General features: G+C 49.2%; 1 protein-coding gene across 5 annotated transcripts in view; it reads right to left on the bottom strand.

Annotated features, from left to right (window-relative positions):
* NTM (neurotrimin) overlaps window positions 1-22,281 on the bottom strand; it is a 280,999-nt gene that overhangs the window by 115,840 nt on the left and 142,878 nt on the right. For all 5 annotated transcript variants that reach the window (XM_065417010.1, XM_065417011.1, XM_065417012.1 and 2 more), the window contains exon 2: window positions 10,579-10,811. In XM_065417010.1, the coding sequence (XP_065273082.1) occupies window positions 10,579-10,811 (233 nt within the window). The remainder of the gene's footprint in view (window positions 1-10,578; window positions 10,812-22,281) is intronic.

Genomic DNA, 22,281 nt, shown 5'->3' with positions numbered 1-22,281 from the left:
ACTCGGGGAGGGCAGAGAGGAGCCAGTGGCGGGCAGGCAGGGGGGGAGGAAGAGGCGGAGTGAGGGCAGGACCTCGGGAGAAGAGGCAGCGTAGGGGCGGAGCCTTGGGGAGGAGCTGAGGTGGAGCACCCTCCAGGAAAAAGAAAAGTCAGCGCCTATGGATGGATGGATATTTATATATATGGTGTGTAGGGAGGGAGGGACGGATGGATGGATATTGGAAGCAAGGAAAGAAACAGCACCAATAAAGAGTCCGCAAAAGAGATGGAGAGTTTGTTTGAAGGAAAGGGTGGTTTTAACCTCTCAGCTCTTCATTCTTAGCTCCAAAGCACTTTCACCTCTGAATCAGTTTGAGGAGCGTCTCTGCTGCATACCTTGCTTACTGCAGGGATACAAGTCACAATCTAAATTCACCCTTTACCTCTTGATCTGGCCAGGAGCCAGTCTCTCTCGGATATGAAGTATTCAAACATGCGGAATCAAATTTATCCCCGCTGTAGTTCCAGGAGCGTTACAAGAATTACAACTGGAGTAGATTTTGCCTGTTGTGACCCGGCTTTGTCTCTGCCCCAGTGCTGAGTCTGGCATGAGGCCTGTGCGGTCCAGTCTATAGAGCACTACTCTGGGAGTCCAGAGACCTGGGTCCTATTTGAAACTCTGCCACTAGCCTGCTGGGTGACCGTGGGCAAGTCACTTAATCTCACTGTGCATCTCTTCCCCCTCCCACCCTTTGTCTGGCCTGTCTATTTAATTTGTAAGCTCTTTGGGGCAGGAACTGTGTCTCTTCCCATGTGTTTGTACAGACTCTAGACCAATGGAGCGTGCCCTGATCTTGACTGTGGACTCTAGGCACTACAATAATAAAAAATACTACTAATAATGAAGTGCACCTCCTCTAACATCATGGGCCCTAATCTGAACCCTGGCTACCACAACCCCTCTGGGATAGATGGGTTTTATCTTGGCCTCTCTTAACACCATATCCCTCCATCCAGTCCTTTCCTCCGGCAGCAACAAATGCAGGTGTCTCCTGGAGCTATTAACACCTTGGGCTTCTATCACATTCTCCAATAGCTTATTGCGCAGGTTCGTTGTTCTGTGCCTGGAAATACTTCCCTGGGATTTACACGCCAAGAGAGGGTACCTGAACAGAAGCAGCGCTAGCAGGGACTGGCAAAGCAGAGGCTGTAGTCAGCGACGGGCACAAAGCCAGAAATGATTTTGGTTAGACAAGGCCAGAGATGACTGTGGAGAAAGGGTCTGCTCGCTGTGGATGTGACACCCCGCGGAGAGGTGGGTAACACCTGCCGTCTCACAAGTACGTTCCCAATAGCTCGATCTAAGCGTTTAGATACCACAGTGAAGAGCAAGGTATAAGCACATAGACCGAAAGGCGAGAGTTAGGCCATACTGCCTCACCCGATCACATTGGCTCTATTTCATCGCTATCCCAGAGCCTGGCCAGGACTGCCGTGTTGGATGTGAAAGAGCTGGTGACAGCTCAAACTATATAAGAAACTGGAATGACTTTACCTGGATATTCTTGTCTGGTTCAGTAGCAGCCCTGTCTAGTGCAGGGCCCCCAACCGGCAGCTGTATCAGTGTTCCCGACTGAATTTGAGGCTGTAGTTTTCATGTGGGTTGCCGACATAGTCACAGTTACCTCGGCCTCCAGACCTCACTGTGCTGTGACCATCACGCTCTTGAAATCCACTCCGACTGCAGCTACTGCAGAATGCCCTGGGGTGATCGCTTCACAGCCTTCACTGGGGTGACTCAGTGCTACTAGATCCCGGCCAGCTGACTCTTATCCAAAAGGACTTTCAACAGCTAAAGCCACCTATCTCACATGAGCTCTGGGGAGCCGGGCCTGCTGAATGACTTCCATTGCAATCTGGAGTGGGAGGCATAATCCACATAAGGGCCCATGGCTTTGCAATTCTCTGCCCCTCTGCCTTAGCCATCCCCCAGAGCCCAGCAGTGGGGTCCTGCAGGGCACCTTTCCTTACCAGTGGCATAGGCTCGCTGGGCTTGACTCTTCTGTACATGGCAGCCGTCAGTGAGGTGCTGGGATTTCAGGTTCTGCTCTGGCTCAGGCATGAAGCCAGGCACAGATTTTGCGTTCAGTTCCCCTGCAAGCAACCCAGACGCCTGGGGCCCAAGTGGCCAGAAATCGAGGGCCTGACTCTTTCCCCACTTACGTTGTTTTCACAACCATGCCACATGGGTTGCGATGGGGTTACTCCTGATTTACACCAGTACAAGTGAGGCAGGGGGAGTGAGGCCTTAGAAGTTATTCTTATTCTCATGTGAAGAAAAGGGGTTCACGCCGCCAAAGGAAAATTAATTGGGCAGAGTTCAGTGTTTGAATCAAAACAGACACACAAAGGAAATAAAAGGCGGCGTGAACACACTGTAGGCCCAATGGTCCCATTATCTACACGGCGCACACCTTGCAGAGAGGCTCGTGGGGCTGCGTGCCTCCACCCCGCAGGACCGCATCGGTGCCATATGTGGGGAGAAGCGCCCTAGCTCTGTGCCGCTTGCTCTCCTATGGCTGGGCAAGATATCAGCGCTCTTCCCCCTTCCACCTGAGCTACACAGCCCGCAACTCCGGCAAGCAGGTAATTAACTATCAAACAATGGCAGGATTTGCAGATTAACACGACCCAGGAAGGAGTGGGAAAACTCATTTTCACCAAACAAAGAGGGAGGGAGTGATTAGTTGCTCTAGCGACAACAGAAAGAGTCAGATAGGGCCAGGGAAACTGATAAAGAGATGGAAAAGTGCTAATATCCCCCAGGTTGGTTTGTCTGAAGCACTAAAATTCCCTTGTTTTCTATCATGCAAATGTGGTGTCTAAGTGAAATGCAACCCCAGCCAAGGCGGTGCTTCCCTCATCCTTCTGTTTCCAGTACAGAGATAAGGCCCACTTTCTTTACCGCATCTTACAAGGCTGCAGGAGCCTTTTGCAGACAGAGGAGAGGGACTGTTACTTATATAAATAGAGCTTTCCAGATGCCATCCTTCCCCCTCCCCTTGGTAGCCCCTGGAAGGGCTGTGTTTGCAAGACTTAAATAGTTTAAAGTGTCCTATGGGGAGCAGGGCGAGCAGGTGGGGGCTAAGGCTGAGACACAGTAGGGGCCAGAGGCAGGTTTGTTTGGGATCCCCAGACCAAGGCGCGTGCCCCAGAGAGTGCAGCAACCACCCAGGTGGTTGAAAGGAGCAGGCAGGGCTTGGAAGCATTTGCTCATTAATTAGACCTGCAGGGGGAACGTGAAGATGAAAGGAAGGAAAGCTGTTGTGTCCCAAAGGCTAGCGGGTTGTGTGTGAAGTCCCCTCATTCAGAACTCAGAGAGCCATGCCAGGTTCCTCTGCGTGGTATCTCATAGATCAGGAGCTGTGGCCTTGCATTTTGCAAATGAGTCTCTTCCAGGATTCCGGGGGGCAATTACATTTTTGTGGCATATACTCTGGTCGTTCCTCACCCCGAATTCCTCTCTGCCCGGAGCCCTCTGATCCTGACTACCCAAAACATTGCCAGGAGCCCAGGAGATGAAGTCTTTTGCGCCGGTGCCTCTTGATTCTATTTAACACAGTCCATCTATGCACGGCAGAACTTTCCCTGAGAAGAAACCATGCTCAACAGGTACAATCTGTAGGAGACTTCACTGAAACCCAAACACACTAGGTCAAGTAAAAGAAAGGCAGCCTCCCCTGAACAGTCCATTTCAGTACCAGTAATGAAAAGGCAACATTGATCCTGCAGTTTAGTTTCAGTGAAGCTCGAACAAAAGTGAAAGGAGATCTGATGAGTCACAAAACTGGGGATGGGGCACAGAGCTCCCGAGATCCATCACTCTGATAAAGTCAGGTGGAGCTGTGGGTGCTAAGAACCTCTAACACTTTGCACCTAGCTTGTTGGTTTGCAACCAGCCCAGTTCATGAACAACCAGCCATTGACGTGTTTTAAAGTGGCCACTGAATTTGCGTGTCTTAATTTTTGGGTGCCCAGCTTGGGCTTGAGTCTCAGAGTTGCTTTGGAGTGCCCACATCCCCAGTGGAAGTCAGTGGGAGCAGCAGGTGTCCAGCACCCCTAAAAATCAGGTCCATGGTGTCTTCAGTTGAGTGCCACAAAAGTGAGGCTCCCGTAACCAGTGGCCACTTTTGAAAAGGTGAGTTTTACTGTTCAGTGGCCTGGGTGACCTGAGTTTGGTGGATTGCCATCTGGCTCTTCATGGACAAGCGTCCACATCACAGAGCTCACCACCATACAGGGTGTTAGTTAGCTCCCTTGCTGGCATTTCAAGCAGATGGGACAGGGGCTGAACTATCTTTTCATGACAGGGTCATTCCCTCCTGATATGGGCTGAGGCTCCTTGGTGGTGGGATTTGCTATTCCTGCTGAAGCCCTTTCTTTTGCAATCTTTCTTTTGCATTTCTATAGGAGGCTTTCCGCCTCCAAGACTGTCAACCCAGCACTAAATAGGTACCATACCCTCTTCCCGCTGCAATGTTCCAGGATACCTTATACTTGGCTACCCCACTAAGGCAACTTCATTGCGTATCCCTGGATTACATGCATAAATCACAGGAGCTCAGAGGAGGTGGAGGAAGCAGACATCCCAGACAGAAGTGGAAGATCTCATGGCTCTAGAAGGTTGGATCGTTAAGAGAATATAGCCTGCCTCAGAGCAGAATTCAATGGCTTCTTGAGAGGTCATAAGAACATAAGGTTCTGGTGCACTCGCTTCCAAAATTTTGCCCAAAGACCCTTTCCTATCTCCTAGAGCTTTGGTTGTGGCCACCTGGTCTTATCATTTGTTTCAGGCTATTACCTTAACTGATCGTATTTAAAATTTGAGTAATTTCCCTGCGGTTAACCCCAGCAATGGGACATTATTAGTTAGCTGAGATGGGGCTCCACTGCTCTCAAAACAGAATCATAGAATATCAGAGATGGAAGGGACCTCAGGAGGTCATCTAGTCCAACCCCCTGCTCAAAGCAGGACCAATCCCCAGACAGATTTTTATCTCAGATCCCTAAATGGCCCCCTCAAGGATTGAACTCACAACCCTAGATTTAGCAGGCCAATGCTCAAACCACTGAGCTATCCCTCCCCCAGAACTCACACCCCTGGGTTTAGCAGGCCAATGCTCAAACCACTGAGCAATCCCTTCCCCCATGTCCCGCACAGAGTTTGCTAAAGTCTTCAGAAGGTTTGAGAACGAGATGTGGAAGGGCTAGAGTTCAGCCAGTTTGGGGAGATTTCAAGGCCCGGTCTCCAAAAGGAGTCACACGGGTGAAAGCTGGGGTGGGGGGTGGGGGGGTGAGGGATGGACAAAGTGGCTCAGGTGTTATCATCACCAGCTCAGATAACTGTTTCCATTTTCACAGCAGCGCTGGTGCTTCCTGCCCTGACCTCAACCGGAAGCAGAAATGCCAAAATTCCATAAAGGGAGAGGACTAGAAAACAGGGACTGAACACCCTGGCCCACCTCTCCTTTTGGACCCTTCCAAATAAACGTCACAGAACGACAGGAGATGCTCACATTCTGCAGTCGGAAAAGCAGCTGTTTGCTCTTCCCGGGATCTGCAGCCCTTGCTGTCCAGAAGCTGGCTCACGGCTGGGTTTGGGTTTGTTTCCTGAGAGGGGAGATGAATCCCCCTCTTCCTCATTTTAGGTTAATTAAAAAGTTGGCTTGGGAGTGAGTTGTCCAGGCAGGACACCGGGGGCCATGGCATTGGGTCCCACAGATAGACTCAGCACTGACAGTAGGTCTGACTCTGGACCACAGAGCACCACCCTTTACACAGAGTGAGGAGCTGCACTTTCAGAGACTGGTTTTTTTACAGGCAGGTAATACTGGGTCATATTATTATAGGACACGTTTTCCAAGGGCAAGACCTGTTAGTCCCGACATCCTGGCTGAATTCTACTCTGATCACTACAGTCTGCCTCCCTTGTACTTTTAATTGGATACAATATTCTTCTTCACTTCCTGCCCTAAGCAGCTATGTGGCACTGCTGCGGGCTGTTAAACTGTTGCTGCGTTCCACCCCAGCAGTGGCCGCCTTTTGATGATGAGCTAAGCGATTCCTATAGAAAACATAAGGCCTGATCCTACAAGGTACTGAATACCCTCAACTCCAGCCGACCACAATGAGAGCTGAGGGTGCTCAGCGCCTTGCAAGACTGGGCCCATCATTTGTGAACCGCTTGAGGATCCTCCACGTGATGCTCTAGAGAAATAAGACAGGATTTGATCTTGGTATCCAACACAACGGAGAGAGGGGGCTGGATGCTAAGGATATGGAGAAAGTTACGTCAGGAAACCTGGCAGCAGAATCAGGATGGATCCAATAGAATTGTGTTGCGTCACCTCGATGCCTGATAGCAACTCCAGAGCTTTCAGGCGACCAATTCAGCTTAAGAAACTCAGGCAGGTAATAACAGATCGCAAGATAAACAGCAAGAATTTGGGGTGGCGATGCATCCGCTTTCCATTTCACAGCTCACGGAGATGGGGAAAGTCCGGCTCTGTTTAGTTTGCTCGATTACTTTAAAAGGAAGGAGAAGGAGGGAGGAGGGGGGAAAAAAAGCTCTGAAATCTTTTTGGCCTTCTATTCATTAGGCTGTCAATAACGCTCAGCCCCAGCATATCGACAGCGGATTAGCACAACGCAACTCTGTGTACCGGACCAATGCCTTTTTAACCCAGCTTGTTGCCAAATCAATACATCCATCAGCATTTGAAAATTAGCCCGAGATGAGATTCCAATGCTCAGGCTGGTGTGTCATGCTAAAAGGGCTCCCATCCAACTCGGAGAGAAAAGACTGCTAGCAAGGGATTAGAAGTTTTCCATTAATCCTCACCCAGACTGTCCTCAGCTAAAACAGCAACGTTTTGCACACATCACACCATGCACACTCCTTCCTGCCCATTACACACCCACACAGGTTCCTTCAGCACAGACACACGTGCACATATATAAACACTGGTGAGTACACACGTTGTGAAGAGCCTTGCACGGTGACAGGTTTCACCATGAAACCTGTCACCATGCAAGGCATTGAATTTAGCCGTACGTTCTGAAGAACGTGCATGCACATATGGCCTGAACAGTGGGCACACATTGGGTTGTGCTGCTAATCAGGAAGCAGATCAGCCTGCTACCTGATGGCGTACAAACCGGTCAGCAGCAGGTTGATGACCCTCAGCTTGTCAGCCCATCCCTATAACATACGTGTTTTCCAGTGCTACACCCCAACTAGTGACTGTGGTGGTGAAGAGGTTGAGAAATTCTACTGCAACATCGAGCAGGAGCTAGTAGTGGTTCACCGCAGAGACATCTTAATGGTATAGGGTAATTGGAATGCTTGCACTGGTCCTGAGAGTTACCCAGAATGGTGCAGCTGCGTTGGGACATTTAGCTACACCGAGACAAACAGCAGAGGACTGCGACTCATGCAACGTACAACTAGAAATGACTCAGTCTTAGTGAAGACTTTGTTCAAGCACAAACCGGCAAGGAGATGGACTTGGACATGATTGCATTTGTGGACTCAGAACAAGATTGCCTTCGTCATGGCCTCGGAGAGAGGTCATCTCAGTGGGGTGGGGAATCCATCCTTCAAGAAGGCCGACATAGGATCTGATCATAAATTAGTACTGGCCAACATAAAGAACAAACTGGGAAACAAGAAAAGAGCAGCAAGTACCTCAGAGTCCATTATAATGCTGACTAACTGAAAGTCTGTCGAGCACAAGTGGAATTTAAGAGGATGATTAAACAAAAGCTCCAAGCACAGGTCAGGCACAGCACATCATCTCCTGCTGCATTACAGAGACCATGGATGGTCTTCTGGGGAAATGGATCCTAAAGAAGAAACCTTGGATCACGGAGAAGATTATTGAGTTATGTGATCAACAAAGGAAGTTAAGAGCACAAAGGAAGACCGATGAAACTGCAAGAGAGCAATATTCTCGTTTAACACAAGAAATAGGTTAACTGATTAAAGTGACAAAAGAAGACTAGCTTGAACAAGAGTGCTTCAATATACAGAACTCCTTTGTAGCAAATGCCCCTAGGAAGGCCTATGAAACCATTAAGACCCTTTCAAAAGTTTTCCCTGTCAGGAAAAAATATTGTTTCACCCAACACTTTGGGTAGGTATTGCTGAGAACATGAATGAAACAAATTCTAAGTTGGAAGTGAAAGAGGCAGGGGCAAGCTACACAGGAAGCTTGACTTGTCCTGGTGAACCTCCTCCTATGTCACAGTTGAGGATGCAGTGCGGTCACTGAAAAAGTAATGGAGTAGATAACACAGAAGCAGAACTAATTAAACGTGGCTGAGGGGTACTCATCCAAGCACACCATAAGTTTGCCAATGTGATTTGGGAAGCTGGAAGATGCCCCAAGACTTGGACATAGTCCCTGATGGTTCTTATTAATAAAAAGAGGCACTCTGTTGTTTGTGGAAATTACTTCATCTCATTATTGACGCACCCTAACACAATACTTCTGCGCCTCATTCTGAAGAGAACTGTGCCCAAGACAGAGAACTTTCTGGCTGAAGAACAAGGTTAAGACCCAAAAGAGCTACAATGGAGCAAATATTCAATCTGCATATGCTAAGTGCCAAAATGCTGGAGAATGATGGGAAGGTAGTACATGTCTTTGTGGATTTTGTGAAGGCATTTGACAACATATGGCACAAACCTCTTGGGGCAATCCTGCAGCTTGTTGAGGAAAATGGAATAAAACTGATAGAAAATATCTGTGGGAAAACGACAGCTTTGGTGTTTGTGGGCTGTGAGCAAAGTAGTTGGATTATTGGGGATAGGTGTTAAACTGGGCTGCATGCTATCACTCTCTCTCTTCAACTGTTATGTTGAAGACATTTTAAGAATTGCCACTGATGGAAACATACAAGAGAGTGTACCCATTGGCGGATGAAAAATTAGTCATCTGTGCTTCAGGAATAAAATGGACCTTATTGGATCATTGCAAGAAACGCTGCAAAAATTGGTAGAAAACTATAGTGGTGGAAGCAGAAGTTAGGTCTAAAGAGATCACATGGAAAGACAAAGAGAATGGTGACATCTAAGTGTGTTGAAAAGCCAAAGCTATTCCTACTCAAATCTAAGGATATACAGTGTGTTGAACACTTCAGACACTTGGGTCGTATGACTACAAGGTACACTAAACATCATTCAGCCATCCAACACAGAAATCAGCCTCACGACTGCTGCTCCAGCAATACTCAGCCGACTTTGGAGAAGCAAAGGTATTACCATGAAGTGTAAAACGAAATGGCAGAGTCTCGTCTTCAGCATCTTGCTATGTGCCTGTGAGACATGGATGCTAAGGGAGCAGGACGTTAAGAGGTTTTCTGCCTTCAAATTGAGATGCTACAGGTGATTGCTGCGCATTAGCTAGACCTCGCATATGACTAACGAGAAGGTAATCGCCCAAATGTATAGCAGAACTGGAGTGATTTCTGATATCATTAAGGTGATCAAACAAAGATGACTTGTCTGTGGGCCACGTGGGTCAGCTGAGTGGAGGAAGATTGCAGAAGCAAGTTTTGGAGGGACTGGTGCCAGGGGGCACCTGAGGCAGGTGTGGTCTGATGATGTCACTGACTGGATGGGACACAGAATGATGCTTCTCAAGGCTGTGTGAAGATGGCAAATGTGGAGGAAGATTGCGGGCCCGTGACTCCCATGTGCTGTGTTTACTGTACATCGTGACGTGACTCTATGGCACTTTGCACTATGAGAGAATGGACGTATGGACACACAAGTGAGCACACGCAGCCTGACTAGCGTGCATGCACACACTAGTGAGTGCACACTTAGAAAACACAACTCTCCAATACAAACATCCTCCCTACACAGAGAATTCCCAAAACCCCCGCAGAGCACACAAATCTGCTCTCAACACACACAGATGGGTCTGATGCTCATTTCTTTCTCCCAGCATGGATGTGCTTGCTTGCTCTCCTCCCTCTCATCCTCTTTCCACTACTTCAGACATAATTTTCTTTGCTGTTTCCCTCCAGCGTGAGAAAATAATGGTTTGAACAGTGTCTGTGTCACACTCTCGAGCGGCTGAGGTTGAGGCCTGATGCCTATTCAGAGGGAGTCAGGCAAGCCCTGCCCCATCTTCCCAGAAAAAAATAAAACACATGGACTTTGCCCAATTCTGCTTGGACTGCCTGGTCCTCGCGATCCTGCTCCACTTGGGGCTAAAAACCACCACCACGACACTTGGACTGAGCTTTAGGCCAGATGGGCAGGCTGTGTGGGCGAGCCGAGACACGGCTGGCAAAGAGCAAAGGCAGCTGGTGGAATGGGAAGGGAGATGCTGTTGTTTGGGAAGAGGGAGACTAGGATGGAGCTACGGGAACAAGGGAACTGGGAATAAAGGTCATTGTGACAATTGGGAAGAGGAGTTGCAAGGGGCCGTTGGGAAAAGGAACCAGGAGAGATGGGAGAAGAGAAACCAAGGAAGCAGGGCAATAAGCTCCTAGCAGCCCAAGAAGGCCTGGCTCCCCTGGGCCTTACCTTGCACGATGAGATGCACCCGTGACGTTTTGGGGTGATTGTCTGTCTGCACGGAGCAGGTGTAGGGCCCCTCGTCATACACGTCCACATCCCGGATCTGGATGCTGTACTCGGTTTTGGTGTTGGACATGAGCACCACCCGGGGGTCCAAACACCACTTGTCATTGCCAGCGTAGAGGATGCTACTGCGATTCAGCCAGGCCACTCGGGTGACTCTGTTATCCACGGAGCACCTGAGGGGAAGGAGAAGAATGATTCATTAGCACATCGCCTCTCGTGGCTACGCTCGCCCACTGCCGCTTTTCTTTCTGTCCTTTTCTTTTTTTAGCTTTGCTGTGAGCAGCAGTTTCGGAGACCCAGTAGCACTGGCCTCCCAGGAGGAGCGCGTCAGCACTTTACCTGCTGTGCTCAGGGCTTCTTGTTCCATCTAAAATTCTACCTGAGCCTCAGATCAGTTCAAGAGGATTTCCAAAAAGATTCTCAATTACTTTAGAGTTACATGGCTTGTGCTCCTCTCAGTCCATTCCCAAGTGGCTCTTTGGGCCCCTTCATTCATCCCGAAGCTCCTTGTACCAAGTGCTTAGTTACAGCCTCAAACTTTTGTCCAAATATCAACTCAAACTTTTTTGGAAACTTCAAACCTCTTTTCTCCCCCAGCAAAACCTTATTTTTCATTTCCCCCAGAGATCTCCATCTCCCTGCAGCCAGGAGAACAAAGGGTGAAGGGAGCTAGTCTCTCACTGTTTCTGGAAGCAGGAAAGAGAAAATATCTCCTGTTCTCCCAAGTATTCCAGGCAGACAGTCTCAAAAAAAAAAAAAAAAGATCAGGACACTCATCCAAAGAGAACCTTTCAGCTTCCTAAAGTTTACCCATTGCAAGCATCCTCTCTTCCTTTCTCTCCTCCACATCACCATCATATCATCTTGTTAGCAGCCACTGTCACTAACTGCCTCTACCCATATCCCCGACTGCAAAATCAGAGTGCTCCTGTTTCCCTGCGACTTCCAGGAGTCTTATGGTAACCCACGAACCCAAGCCCCTTATGTGACAGGAGAACATTCAAGCATCCGAGCTGAATACAACTGTGTTCCTTTTAAAGCATGTACAGTATTTAACAGCTTTTATAACCCAGAGAAAGAGCTTTGTTAGACGTCAGTGACAGAGGATAAACCCGCTCAGCCTACAATCCCATGTTCAACTTCATTACTTTTTCGAGCAGTGGGTATGCAAATTAACTTGCACGTTACCAAGCGAGGGAGCAGCAGAGATCACAGAGGTGGAACATGGAAACCTCAGTGAATGGACGTCAATGGAGTGACAGCAAGGATGAATGTGGCCCCAGTGTGGGATCTGTCAATGAGTTTTTGTGGCACTGGACATCTTCTGGGGACCTCGGCCTTCTTCAGTGTTAGCATATTGAGGGTGCTACCACAGTCTAAGTAATAAACAATGATAAAAGTAACATGGAAGACAACTAAAGTCACCATTAAAATTCATGTATCTCTCTGTCACCACTCTCTTGTATGCCTCTATGCCCCCGGCCCTCCCATTTCTTTCCCCCCTACTATATCTATTACTCTGCTCTTGACCTGTCATAGTGCCCAGGGCCAGCTCCAGGCACCAGCTTACCAAGCAGGTGCCTGGGGCGGCCACTTCGGAGAGGGGCGGCACATCCAGCTGTTCGGCGGCAATTCGGCGGACGGTCCCTCACTCCTGCTCGGAGCGAAGGACCTCCCGCCGAATTGCTGCCGCAGATCGCGATCGCGGCTTTTGTTTGTTTGTTTGTTTGGCTGCTTGGGGCGGCCAAAACCCTGGAGCCGGCCCTGATAGTGCCTGCTGCCCAGTTATATGAGGGACGAACGAGCTCTGTTGTAAAGTTATCTGTGAATGGACACATTTTGAAGGAGGGACTCATGGACCCATATACAGAGGTACCACATCATCATGAGTGGAATCCGCTTGAGTGTGAATCTGAATAGCGTGAACCTCCATCGATAGCGGACAGAATGAAAGATCCAAAATCACAGCCGTGTGTGAACTGCAGTTCCAGTACACCTTGCTCCAGGTGTAGTCTCCCAAGACGGTTTAGACTTGGGAACTGTGTCTTCCGTTCTTAGTACTCCCACTGACTCAGTGTGCGATGCTTGGAAAAATCATTTAATCTCTCTGTGCAACAATTTCCTACCCGTGAATACTTACTTACTTCACAGAGATCCAGCAAGACTACTTTCACACTGCTTTGTCGATGTTAGGTCCTGATCTGGGCCCCATTACCTGAGCACCTCACAATCTTTAACATATTGACAGCTCCACACCACTCCTGTGCGGTTGGACGATGCTATTAAACCCATTTTACAGATGGGGAACTAAGCCACACAGGGGCTAAGTGGGGCATCTAGGGAGTCTGCGGGCAGAGCAGGGATTTGAACCCAGGTCTCTCAAAGCCAGGCTAGCGCCCTGACCACTGGATCATTCTTCCTCTTTGCTTTGAAGACCTTCAGATGAAAGGAGCTGTTGACATACACAGATTTTTATTATTTCTAAAAAACCTATGGCTTTGCTATGGGCAAACCCAGAGGGCTTTATTCAGTTTGTGCTTAATCGAACTCCCGTTAAAGTCAGTGGGAGTTCTAACTGTGTAAGGACTGAGAAAGGTCCTTAGGATTTCACCCAAGAAGACAAATCTACTGTATCCCTCTCTTTTTTAATGAATAATGGTTCATTATAGAGCTGGGCTGGAGCCACAGAGTTTAGAGCCAACGTTGGAGGATGCATGGATCCAGGATTTTGTTCTGGGCCTACCTCTATTGGCACATTTAAAGATACTGTAAAAGAAAGATTCCAACAAATACTGTGAGGCCCATTTCTGTACAAATGAAGAGGTGCCCTGTCTACTGGATATTTCAGAGACGAAGCAGGTGTTGGGAATGCAGATGATTAACTGCCTGTCGCCTTCTGCTGAAGTTTGCACCATGGACCAGTGAGCAGGTTTAAATCAAAAATCCTCTGCCTCCCCTTCCGCCTTTGTGAAGCACCCCAGCTTGGAGATCCATGGACAACAATGGAACCAGACAGTGTGTAATCCAAGCATTCCCTCCATCCGAGCATTTAAGCGCTTTTGAAAAGTAACGGGGCTCAGGCAACGCATGAGGCCACAGCGAAATCAGTGCTTTCGCCCTTCACAGTGCCTGGTCACCATCTCTTCTTATCACGTAGACAAGCTCCTCTGTCCCTGGGATGGGCAGACTCAAGGGTCTGGCTTTTTTATTTTATTTATGTTGTATTTCCTTACTCTTAAAGATAAAAAAAAATAAAAAAAAATAAAAAAAAGCACAATACAAACAGGTACCGGATAGAATCATAGAAGATTAGGGGTGGAAGAGACCTCAGGAGGTCATCTAGTCCAACCCCCTGCTCAAAGCAGGACCAACCCGAACTCAATCAATACCTGGGAATAGGCACCCAAGGCTCGAATACTGCAGCAATATTCCTGAGACCCCAGTCCTCCTCCATGTCGTCCACATGGGATTCCCGAGCCCCTACAGGGACAGGTTCTCATCCTTCCCTCCGACCCATGTGACATAGGAATGGGCCAGGCAGTCTTGATGCTCAGAGCATGGCTGGGCCCAGCTCATAGTGCGTCCCTCCCAAGGGGAGGACGGATGGACAGACAGGTTGTAGTGCCAAAGTTGCGTTGCTACTGGCTGAGTTGTAATGCCACCCAAAGCTCCCCCAGGGTGGTACATCTCCACTCCATCCTTTGCGTGGGGATGTACAGACCTGAGCAATAACAATGGGAGTCTTTTCATTGGCTTCCCTGGGAGCTGCATGAGGCTGCTGAGTTCTAAGTGACTTGTCCAGCATCACAGAAGAACCAGATGCATCTCTGGCGTGACTCCATTGATACCAGTGGACATAGCCCACAGTGAGTCAGTGGCAGATCCAGGAATCATTCTCCCCAACAGGGCACACACCCTATGCTCCACAGTCTCTGCCGCATTAATAAAGGCCAACATCAGCTGCACACATCAGGGGCCTAGAAAGGGTCCAGAGCTCTGAACCTGACCCACGGCTGCCATCCAGAGCCACGCTGGAGTGCAGCCGCGCTATATACTTTTAGGGAGGGGAGATGGTTCTGAAAGAGATGTCACATGGCCAAGGCTCAGTCTCTGCTCCTGACACTGAGTGCAGCTCAGGATGGCCAAATGATCCCTCAGTCTCTCCCTTCTCCTCCCCATCTGGTTCCTTGCCCTCTTCCAGCGGCTCCTAACTAAAAGCTGAGCCTGTTGATGGGCAACCCTGTTTTCCCCACAAAGGAGACAATACGGATTGGAGCAAACAAAATAACCAGCCGCCTCTTTGGTTGCAGCAGCAAGGGCAGGCTCCAAATGGGGATGCGGGGGAGCTAAAATACACGGCGGAGTCTGGAAACTTTCCCTGCCCTCTTTTCCTTCCAGCAACACTCCAAGCCCAGAGACACTTTCCCTTTGCTCACTTGTGCACCTCTTTGAAGCCACGCTCTCCCTGCGATGTGCCGATGAGGGAGGGGGGAATGGGTCCCCAGGGTGCCAGAAACAGCCCTGGCCTCAGCAAAGATGTACAAGTCATTAAGCGCAGATGAGGTAATTTCGTCTCTCAAGATCCTTAATCCTCTTTACATTCCAGCTCGGGAGGCAGGGCTGGAAGATGAAAAGCCTGGAGTCCCCCAGCAAGGGGAGGCAATGTTCTTGGTCTCACGCTCTGCTTTCTCCCTGCGTCTCTTTTCCCTTCAGATCCCGAGTCCCAGGTCTCCGGGCTTCCCTCAGCGAGCAGGGGAGGCCATTAGCATGCCGCAATCACAGCATCCTCCTTGCTCAGCAGGAATAGATCCCAGTGCCATGTTAATATCCCACCACCCAGATGCAGCAGGGGTGGGTTCACCCCAGTCTCTGGATCCCTCTAAACCATCCCTGCCAGACATCCTTTATCCCTCGGGCTCAGAGCTATACATTGGAGGAGCAACATCTCTGCCTTTGAATTTCCCCCCCGGTGAGCTATCCCCCAGAACGCTGCTAACATGATCATTAATGCACTTATGGTAGCATCTTGAGGCCCCAGCCAAGATAGAGACCCAGTTGCGCTAGGTGCTGTACATACACATAGTAAGAGACAGTCCCTGCCCCCCAAAGCCACTGTGTACATAGACAAAGGAAGGGAGAAAGGAAACATTATTAACCTCATTTTACAGTTGGGAAACTGAGGCACAGAGTGAATAAGTGGCTTGCTCAGGGCCACACAGGAAGCCTGTAGGGGATGAATAACTTTACACTGTTCACTAACAAACATGCATTATTATTATTTAGCCATGCAAGGCCCGACTCCCCCAGAGCTGTCCCATCCCTGTATGGTGTTATGGACTTTATGTCACACACCCAGAAGGCCAGAATAGCTTTGTTGCTGTCATTCTCTTATATCTGATTAGATCACCATCCACCCCACCCAGCTCAACTCACCCTGGCTACACTATCAATAGTAGGGCCTGTGCACAGATGGAGTTATTGAACAGCAGCGGTTCGTGAGTAACTCCATGTATAGACAAATCCTTACTCAGTGTGTTTTCCCAGGAAGGAAGTTGAAAAAAAGCGCATGTGTGTGTCAGGTGCTGCTGCTTCTCCCTGCTCTTTGGCTGGGTTTCTGAAGAAAGAACTTTGGTTTAAATGGGATTATCCATGAATCCCTTAGCCCCACACCATTCCTTTCTACGAACACATATACCTATGGCATGACGCCTCTAGACAGGTCATCTGCATTGATTGAACCCAGGACCTCTGGATCTTATAGTATGAGTCTTGACTGCCTGAGCTAAAGAACCAGCTCAGTTAGCTTGGATCAGTTGGCAGTAAGGCCCAGATCCTCAAAGGGAGGATACCTTTGAGGATCGGGGTCTAAGAGATTTTGTAAACCTCTATGCATGGTTTACCCACGTGGTGGGGGAAGGGTCAGACAGCTGTGCTACCGTGAGCTATACCTAGGGTGCAGGGTTTATCACAGGCTAAGTGAGAATACTTTTGTGGTAGCCCCTCATCACAGTGCTGACAGGGCATCACCGACGCACCCTTCCCTTGGGGAATGTGCCGTGTGTCTTAGGAAAGGCAGCAAGATCTCTCAAATAAGCCCAGTGTAGGCATTTTCACTTGTATATTCCAAGCACCACACAGACCATTGCTGGAGTACCGAAGATCAGCGGTGGAAGTTTCTTTCCCTTTTAGCCCTGGAAGAATGAGGAGGATGAGTGTGGAGATTGTTCTCTATCCCCAGTGGTCCTAACACAAATCCTAGCCCACCCTGCCTTCTGCTACCCCAATATTGTGAACCCATTTTGGCAAACAAGGGGTAACAGCCTGTACGTCGTTTGCACCATTGCGATGTCATTCGTGACAAGGCACTGCAGACATCGTCATGTTCGGCTGCATGAGGAACAGAGCACCAGCTCTCACGAGTGGCCCAGAACAGCCTCGTGCTGAAGAAGCTTGTGCTCCGGGTGCTGTGATGACAAGAGCCCTGTCTGCCTGGGGAATGGCCCATCCGGAGCCCATCCTCTCACAGCAAGAAAGGAAGGATTTGGGTTTGATTTTCACCAACTTTTGTAGCCAGCAAAGGACTCTAAACCCAGACTCCTCCTGGCTCAGATGCCTTATTCTCCATTCACCTGCATTCCCCTATCGATCCACCCAGACACCGTAACCATCCTCCCGTCCACATCTCCAACCAGAGATGGCTAGATAATCACCTCCTGGGAGATGGAAGTGCAGCCCAGGTGGAAACTGTAATGACCTGCATGGAACTTGGAGGGAGAAGCACCGGTTGCAGGAAGGAAAAATTTGGAGGATGCACCCGGAAGCCAGTTTATGGGCACATAATTTGAATGCAAGGTGGAGTTGCAGCATGTCTGCTTCTAGATGCTGCTTTGTTTGCCTGTTAATCACATTCTCTTCCTTGATGTGTCTCTCACTAGGCTGACTGCTGCCACCATGTTTCATGTACCGTGTGCTGGGTAATAACGTCAAAGGACTCCAAGTTTCTAAAACGAAACTGGATCTTTATTAAGAGAACTATTTCCAGAGATGCTTCAGCTGCAGCTAGCATTCCAGCCATGTGTGCACAGACTGACTTCTGTGTGTCTCCTCCAAACTGTTCCTCCCTCCACGTTTCATGCACTTTGCTACAGAGATGGGGCGCAAATGTGGCTTTCTGACAGCTTTTTTCAGTATGGTTTCCAGCTCTGTGCATGGTCCAAAACACCCCCTGGTGTAAGTTAGAGCGGCCCTGGGGCCAGTCCAACTTACAGCAGTCTGTCCTAGGTTGCCTATGGGCTACACTGCACACTGTAGTACTTAGTACTAGAGCTATCCCCATTCCTACCCCTAGCCCTGTCCCAGTACACCCCCTAGGCTGAGGCCTACAGGACGGGTAGCATAGGATTCCTTATGTATGCTGCTCCAGCACTGGGAGAATTCTACCCCGGCCCTTTGTGGCTTATTTACAAACCCTACTTGCTGTGGGAGTGGTAAAGAGCAGCCACATCTGGCCCTTTTATAATAGACTGAGTCAAAACCAGAGAGCAGAACTACCTGAAGCTGGATCCCAGATATGGGGCTTGGGCCCATTTTTCCTAAACCGGTAGAGCAAACAAATAGGGCTAGATGGGGACCCAGGGAATGCCAGGGAGGGGTGGTAAAGGATCCAGAAACCTAAGAAGGACCCCAGCTCTTCCCTCTAGCCCCTTCTGCAGAGCCGTGCCTTCGCAAGAGTTCTCTTTCCTCCAAATACAACGTTCCTCGCACACCAAATCTCCCACTGAAGATAATGGGATCTCAGACTGCCAAGAGAATATAGGCCCGTGCTCGTACTCACTAAGTCCTTTCTAAACTGCCCACTGTCCTTGGTAATTCACTTTAACTGCTTTCTGTGTGCAGAAATCCCAACTGCCCTTCCGCTGCATCTGTCCCCCTACCCCCGTCTCCTCCAATTCTTGTCTTTTTTAGAGAGGAGGAGCTCAAACAGCTTGAGAAATACCTCTCCTCTCTGCTCCCTTCTGAATCCCCTAGACCTCCGCAGGGGCGACTTGTGATGCCAAACTCCAGCATCTCCAAGCCCTTTACAAAAGATGCACAGTCATAACAAACAGCTCAGCCGGCAGCGCCATGGCAACAAGCAGGAAGCAAGAGGGAGAGATGCAAGTGGAGTTTTTAGTTTGAAATTGAAAGAGGGAAAGTTTCTCAGAAGAGATCCCCTCTATGGCTTTGTCTACATGCAAACATTGTTGTGCAATAGCTATGCAACTCTTTCTAGTGTGGATGCAGCTATAAAAGTTCCCCACTGGGGTAGCTTATCCCCACACAGAGGGTGGGGAATAAGCTATCTCAGGATAGGGCATCTTTATATTGGTACAACTGCATCCACCCTGGATTGTCCTATGGAATAACTTAAGTCTCTGGTGGCTCCCGCTACAGTAGCTTCTCCATTTCCAGCTGTTTTTAACCCAACGATCGCTGCCTGCTGCAGAAAGCACTCATGCCTCAAAACCCATCACCGAACTTTACTTTACACTGCCCGTCAGGGCTCTCAAAGCGCTTTTCGAGCATTAAAGAGTTAAGTTGCCCATCTGCCCTCAGAAGTATGATCCCCATGTGACACAGAGGGAAACTGAGGCACTGAAGTGACTTTCCCAAGGCCACAAAGGAAGTGAGTGGCAGAGGTAGGAATAGAACCAAGGGGTCCTGCCCTCTCTTAGGCCACCTTGCATCTGGATGGTAGAATCATAGAACATCAGGGTTGGAAGGGACCTCAGGAGGTCATCTAGTCCAACTCTCTGCTCAAAGCAGGACCAATCCCCAGACAGATTTTTGCCCCAGATCCCTAAATGGCCCCCTCAAGGATTGAGCTCACAACCCTGGGTTTAGCACGCCAATGCTCAAACCACTGAGCTATCCCTCCCCCCAGTACTCTCACTTGTCCCCAGATTTAGAAGAAGACCGATAAACTAACAGCCATCACAATTATGTCCCAGGCGAAGGCTAGAGGAAGTTTCCTCCAACTGTCCCTATTTGCATCCTCTAGTACACACACAAAGGCCGAAGGGGGCCAAGGTGGTGGGGGGAAGGAGGTTGTTAATTACTGAAGTGCCGGAACTGGAACACATGGCTTTATCAGCTCTTACGCAAAGAGCTGGTGTTTGAGATGGTTGGGCTGGGAAATGTGGCTTGTTTCAACCCAGCAGGGCACCGAAAGAAATGCATAATATGAATTAGAACTGCAAAGGAGCCATGCCAAATTAGCAGCCCGGTTGCTGCTTTCATTGCAATTGTCAGGGGGAAAGCTGGGCTCTCTTCTCCCCACAACAAACTTGGGGGTCCATCACCTCTTCCTCAGGCCAGATCTGGGGTGTGGGCTGGGATGATGGGGACCTCTAAAGCACACACACACTGATGGCCTTGGGTTTTCGTCCAGCCACACCCCAGGATAAAACTAACTCCCAGTGAAGTTGCTGAGAGGCTGGTGTCTGTACAGGGGAAATTTTCCTCCCCCAAATACTAACCAGTTTCTTAAACCAGTTAATCTACGCTGGATTTCAGCTGTGTTGGAGCCATAGTATTGACCAAGTTCCAGGTGGCTCAAGATGGTTTTTTTAACTGAACCAGTTCCAAACCACTGTGGATTTTGAAACCAGTCCCTTAAACATGATCTGGGCAACCCAGATCCTGGTCTGCGCTTTGGACCCATCTGAATATCAGTTTAGACGAACTAGCTTGGAAACCAGGTACAATTTGGGGCAGAAAATATTCCTAGTACAGACCTGGCCAGCAGGGGGAGCTGTTCCTAACCTGCACGGGGAGAAATGGACCCACAAATCCTACTGAGGGTGCTGGAAGCAGGAGAGCCTCAGAGTTCAGGCTACATATGTGGTTTCCCCTTCTAAGCTGTTGTGCTATTAATGATCAACTAAACTAGCCTGCTGCCGAAGGCAGGAGCTTCCCAACTTGGATTTATTTCTTTGACTATCACATTTTATTGCTATTTATTAGAATTAATTGGAGGCCGGGCTGTGAACCATTCACTCCTATCCAGGAGCAATTCCCACTGACTTCATAGACTCTCCTAGTGCAAATAATCACTCCCCGGTGGGAATGTGAGGGTCACAATCTGGCCCTGCGGCAATCTGAGTGCCGGTGAAAGGTGCCAGACTGGCACTGCTAGAGATGAAAGTCCCCTCTATTTATCCTATACGCGCTGCCCCGCCTGCGTGCTCAAATCCGCCTTGCCTGTCTGAAGAACACATACTATAGCTCTGAGCTAGCATCAGCCTGGGAGATACGAAGGGAATGTGTGGGGAAGTGGGTGGGCGGGAGGGAAGAATGGATGGCGAGAGGGAGGAATGGATAGCCCACCCTCATTAGAATTCCCAAAGCTTGCCTCTTCTTGTAATGATACGCCATTCGGGATGCCATCATTGGGTAATATACAGTGCCCCAGCACCTCAATGCCTTGTATCCTTTTAGAAGGGCCATACTGTGCCAGCAGGTTTACCAAGGCATTTAAGAGGCAAGATTAAGATGCCACGGGTTCTTTTCACAGCCATCTGTTGAGACTGGGCGTCATTACAGTTTCCCTTGAAGGAGCTTTCAGGGTCTGAGAGAGAAGACCCCATGATCCGCGGATCTACCAGAGACAAATGGGGAAAAAACCGAGCAGAAAACTAGACCCAAATGATATAGAGCGAGATATTTATATAGCACCCAGACCTAACCTGAAGGGATTAGGCTAAATGCTAGTGCCGCATCCTCATCTACAAGGCTGTCCACAAACCAAATTCCCGATGCCCCTCCGCTTTCATTTCATCCTCCACCCGACCATCTCTCCCGACTCCCCGCTATCCAAGGCTGTAAAGCCACGGGGGAGCTGGCAGTGTGCGGAGTGTGGTCATTTCCAGTCTCCACTTCTCCGGCTGCCAGGACACGGCTGCCACCCCGAACATTGATCATGATACCGAGGAGTTGGTGAGGGCGGGGGGCAACTTTCCCCCACTAATAAATAACAAGCCCAGGTCCTTGCTGTTGCAGCTCTGTCTCGTTTGTATTTTTCTGCTTCGCCATCAAAAACAGCTCACCTTTGCTAGGTCAGGCACAAACAATAGCTACCTGCTACTGCTCCCACAACTCACAGGCTGGCAACCTCTATCAATCAGGCCTGCCTTCCCAAGGGATTTATAGAGCCTGCTGGCTCTGCTTTTCACTTGTATGCTGTAACCTACACGCGCACATGCAGAGCGCATACCCACTGTGCACACACGCACGCACACTCAGAACGCATACCCGGTGTGCACACACACACACAGAGCGCATACCCAGTGTGCACACACACACGCACATGCAGAGCACATACCCAGTGCACACACACACGCACACACAGAGCACATAGCCAGTGTGCACACACGCACACACACACAGAGTACACACACATGCACATACACTGTGTACAACTACTCCACATACTGTATGCACACAGAGAACATACATACACACACTGTCTGTAACCACTACATGCACACGTACACACAGAGTATACAACTATACCCACAGAAAGAGCACACATACAAACTATACATATTATACATCACACACAGAGACATACATTCCCCCCACACACACACACACACTCAGTGC

The sequence above is a fragment of the Emys orbicularis genome, chromosome 15, assembly GCF_028017835.1.
Source record: "Emys orbicularis isolate rEmyOrb1 chromosome 15, rEmyOrb1.hap1, whole genome shotgun sequence".
In the NCBI taxonomy this organism is placed as follows: Eukaryota; Metazoa; Chordata; order Testudines; family Emydidae; genus Emys; species Emys orbicularis.
This window is presented reverse-complemented; position numbering and strand designations above follow the sequence as displayed.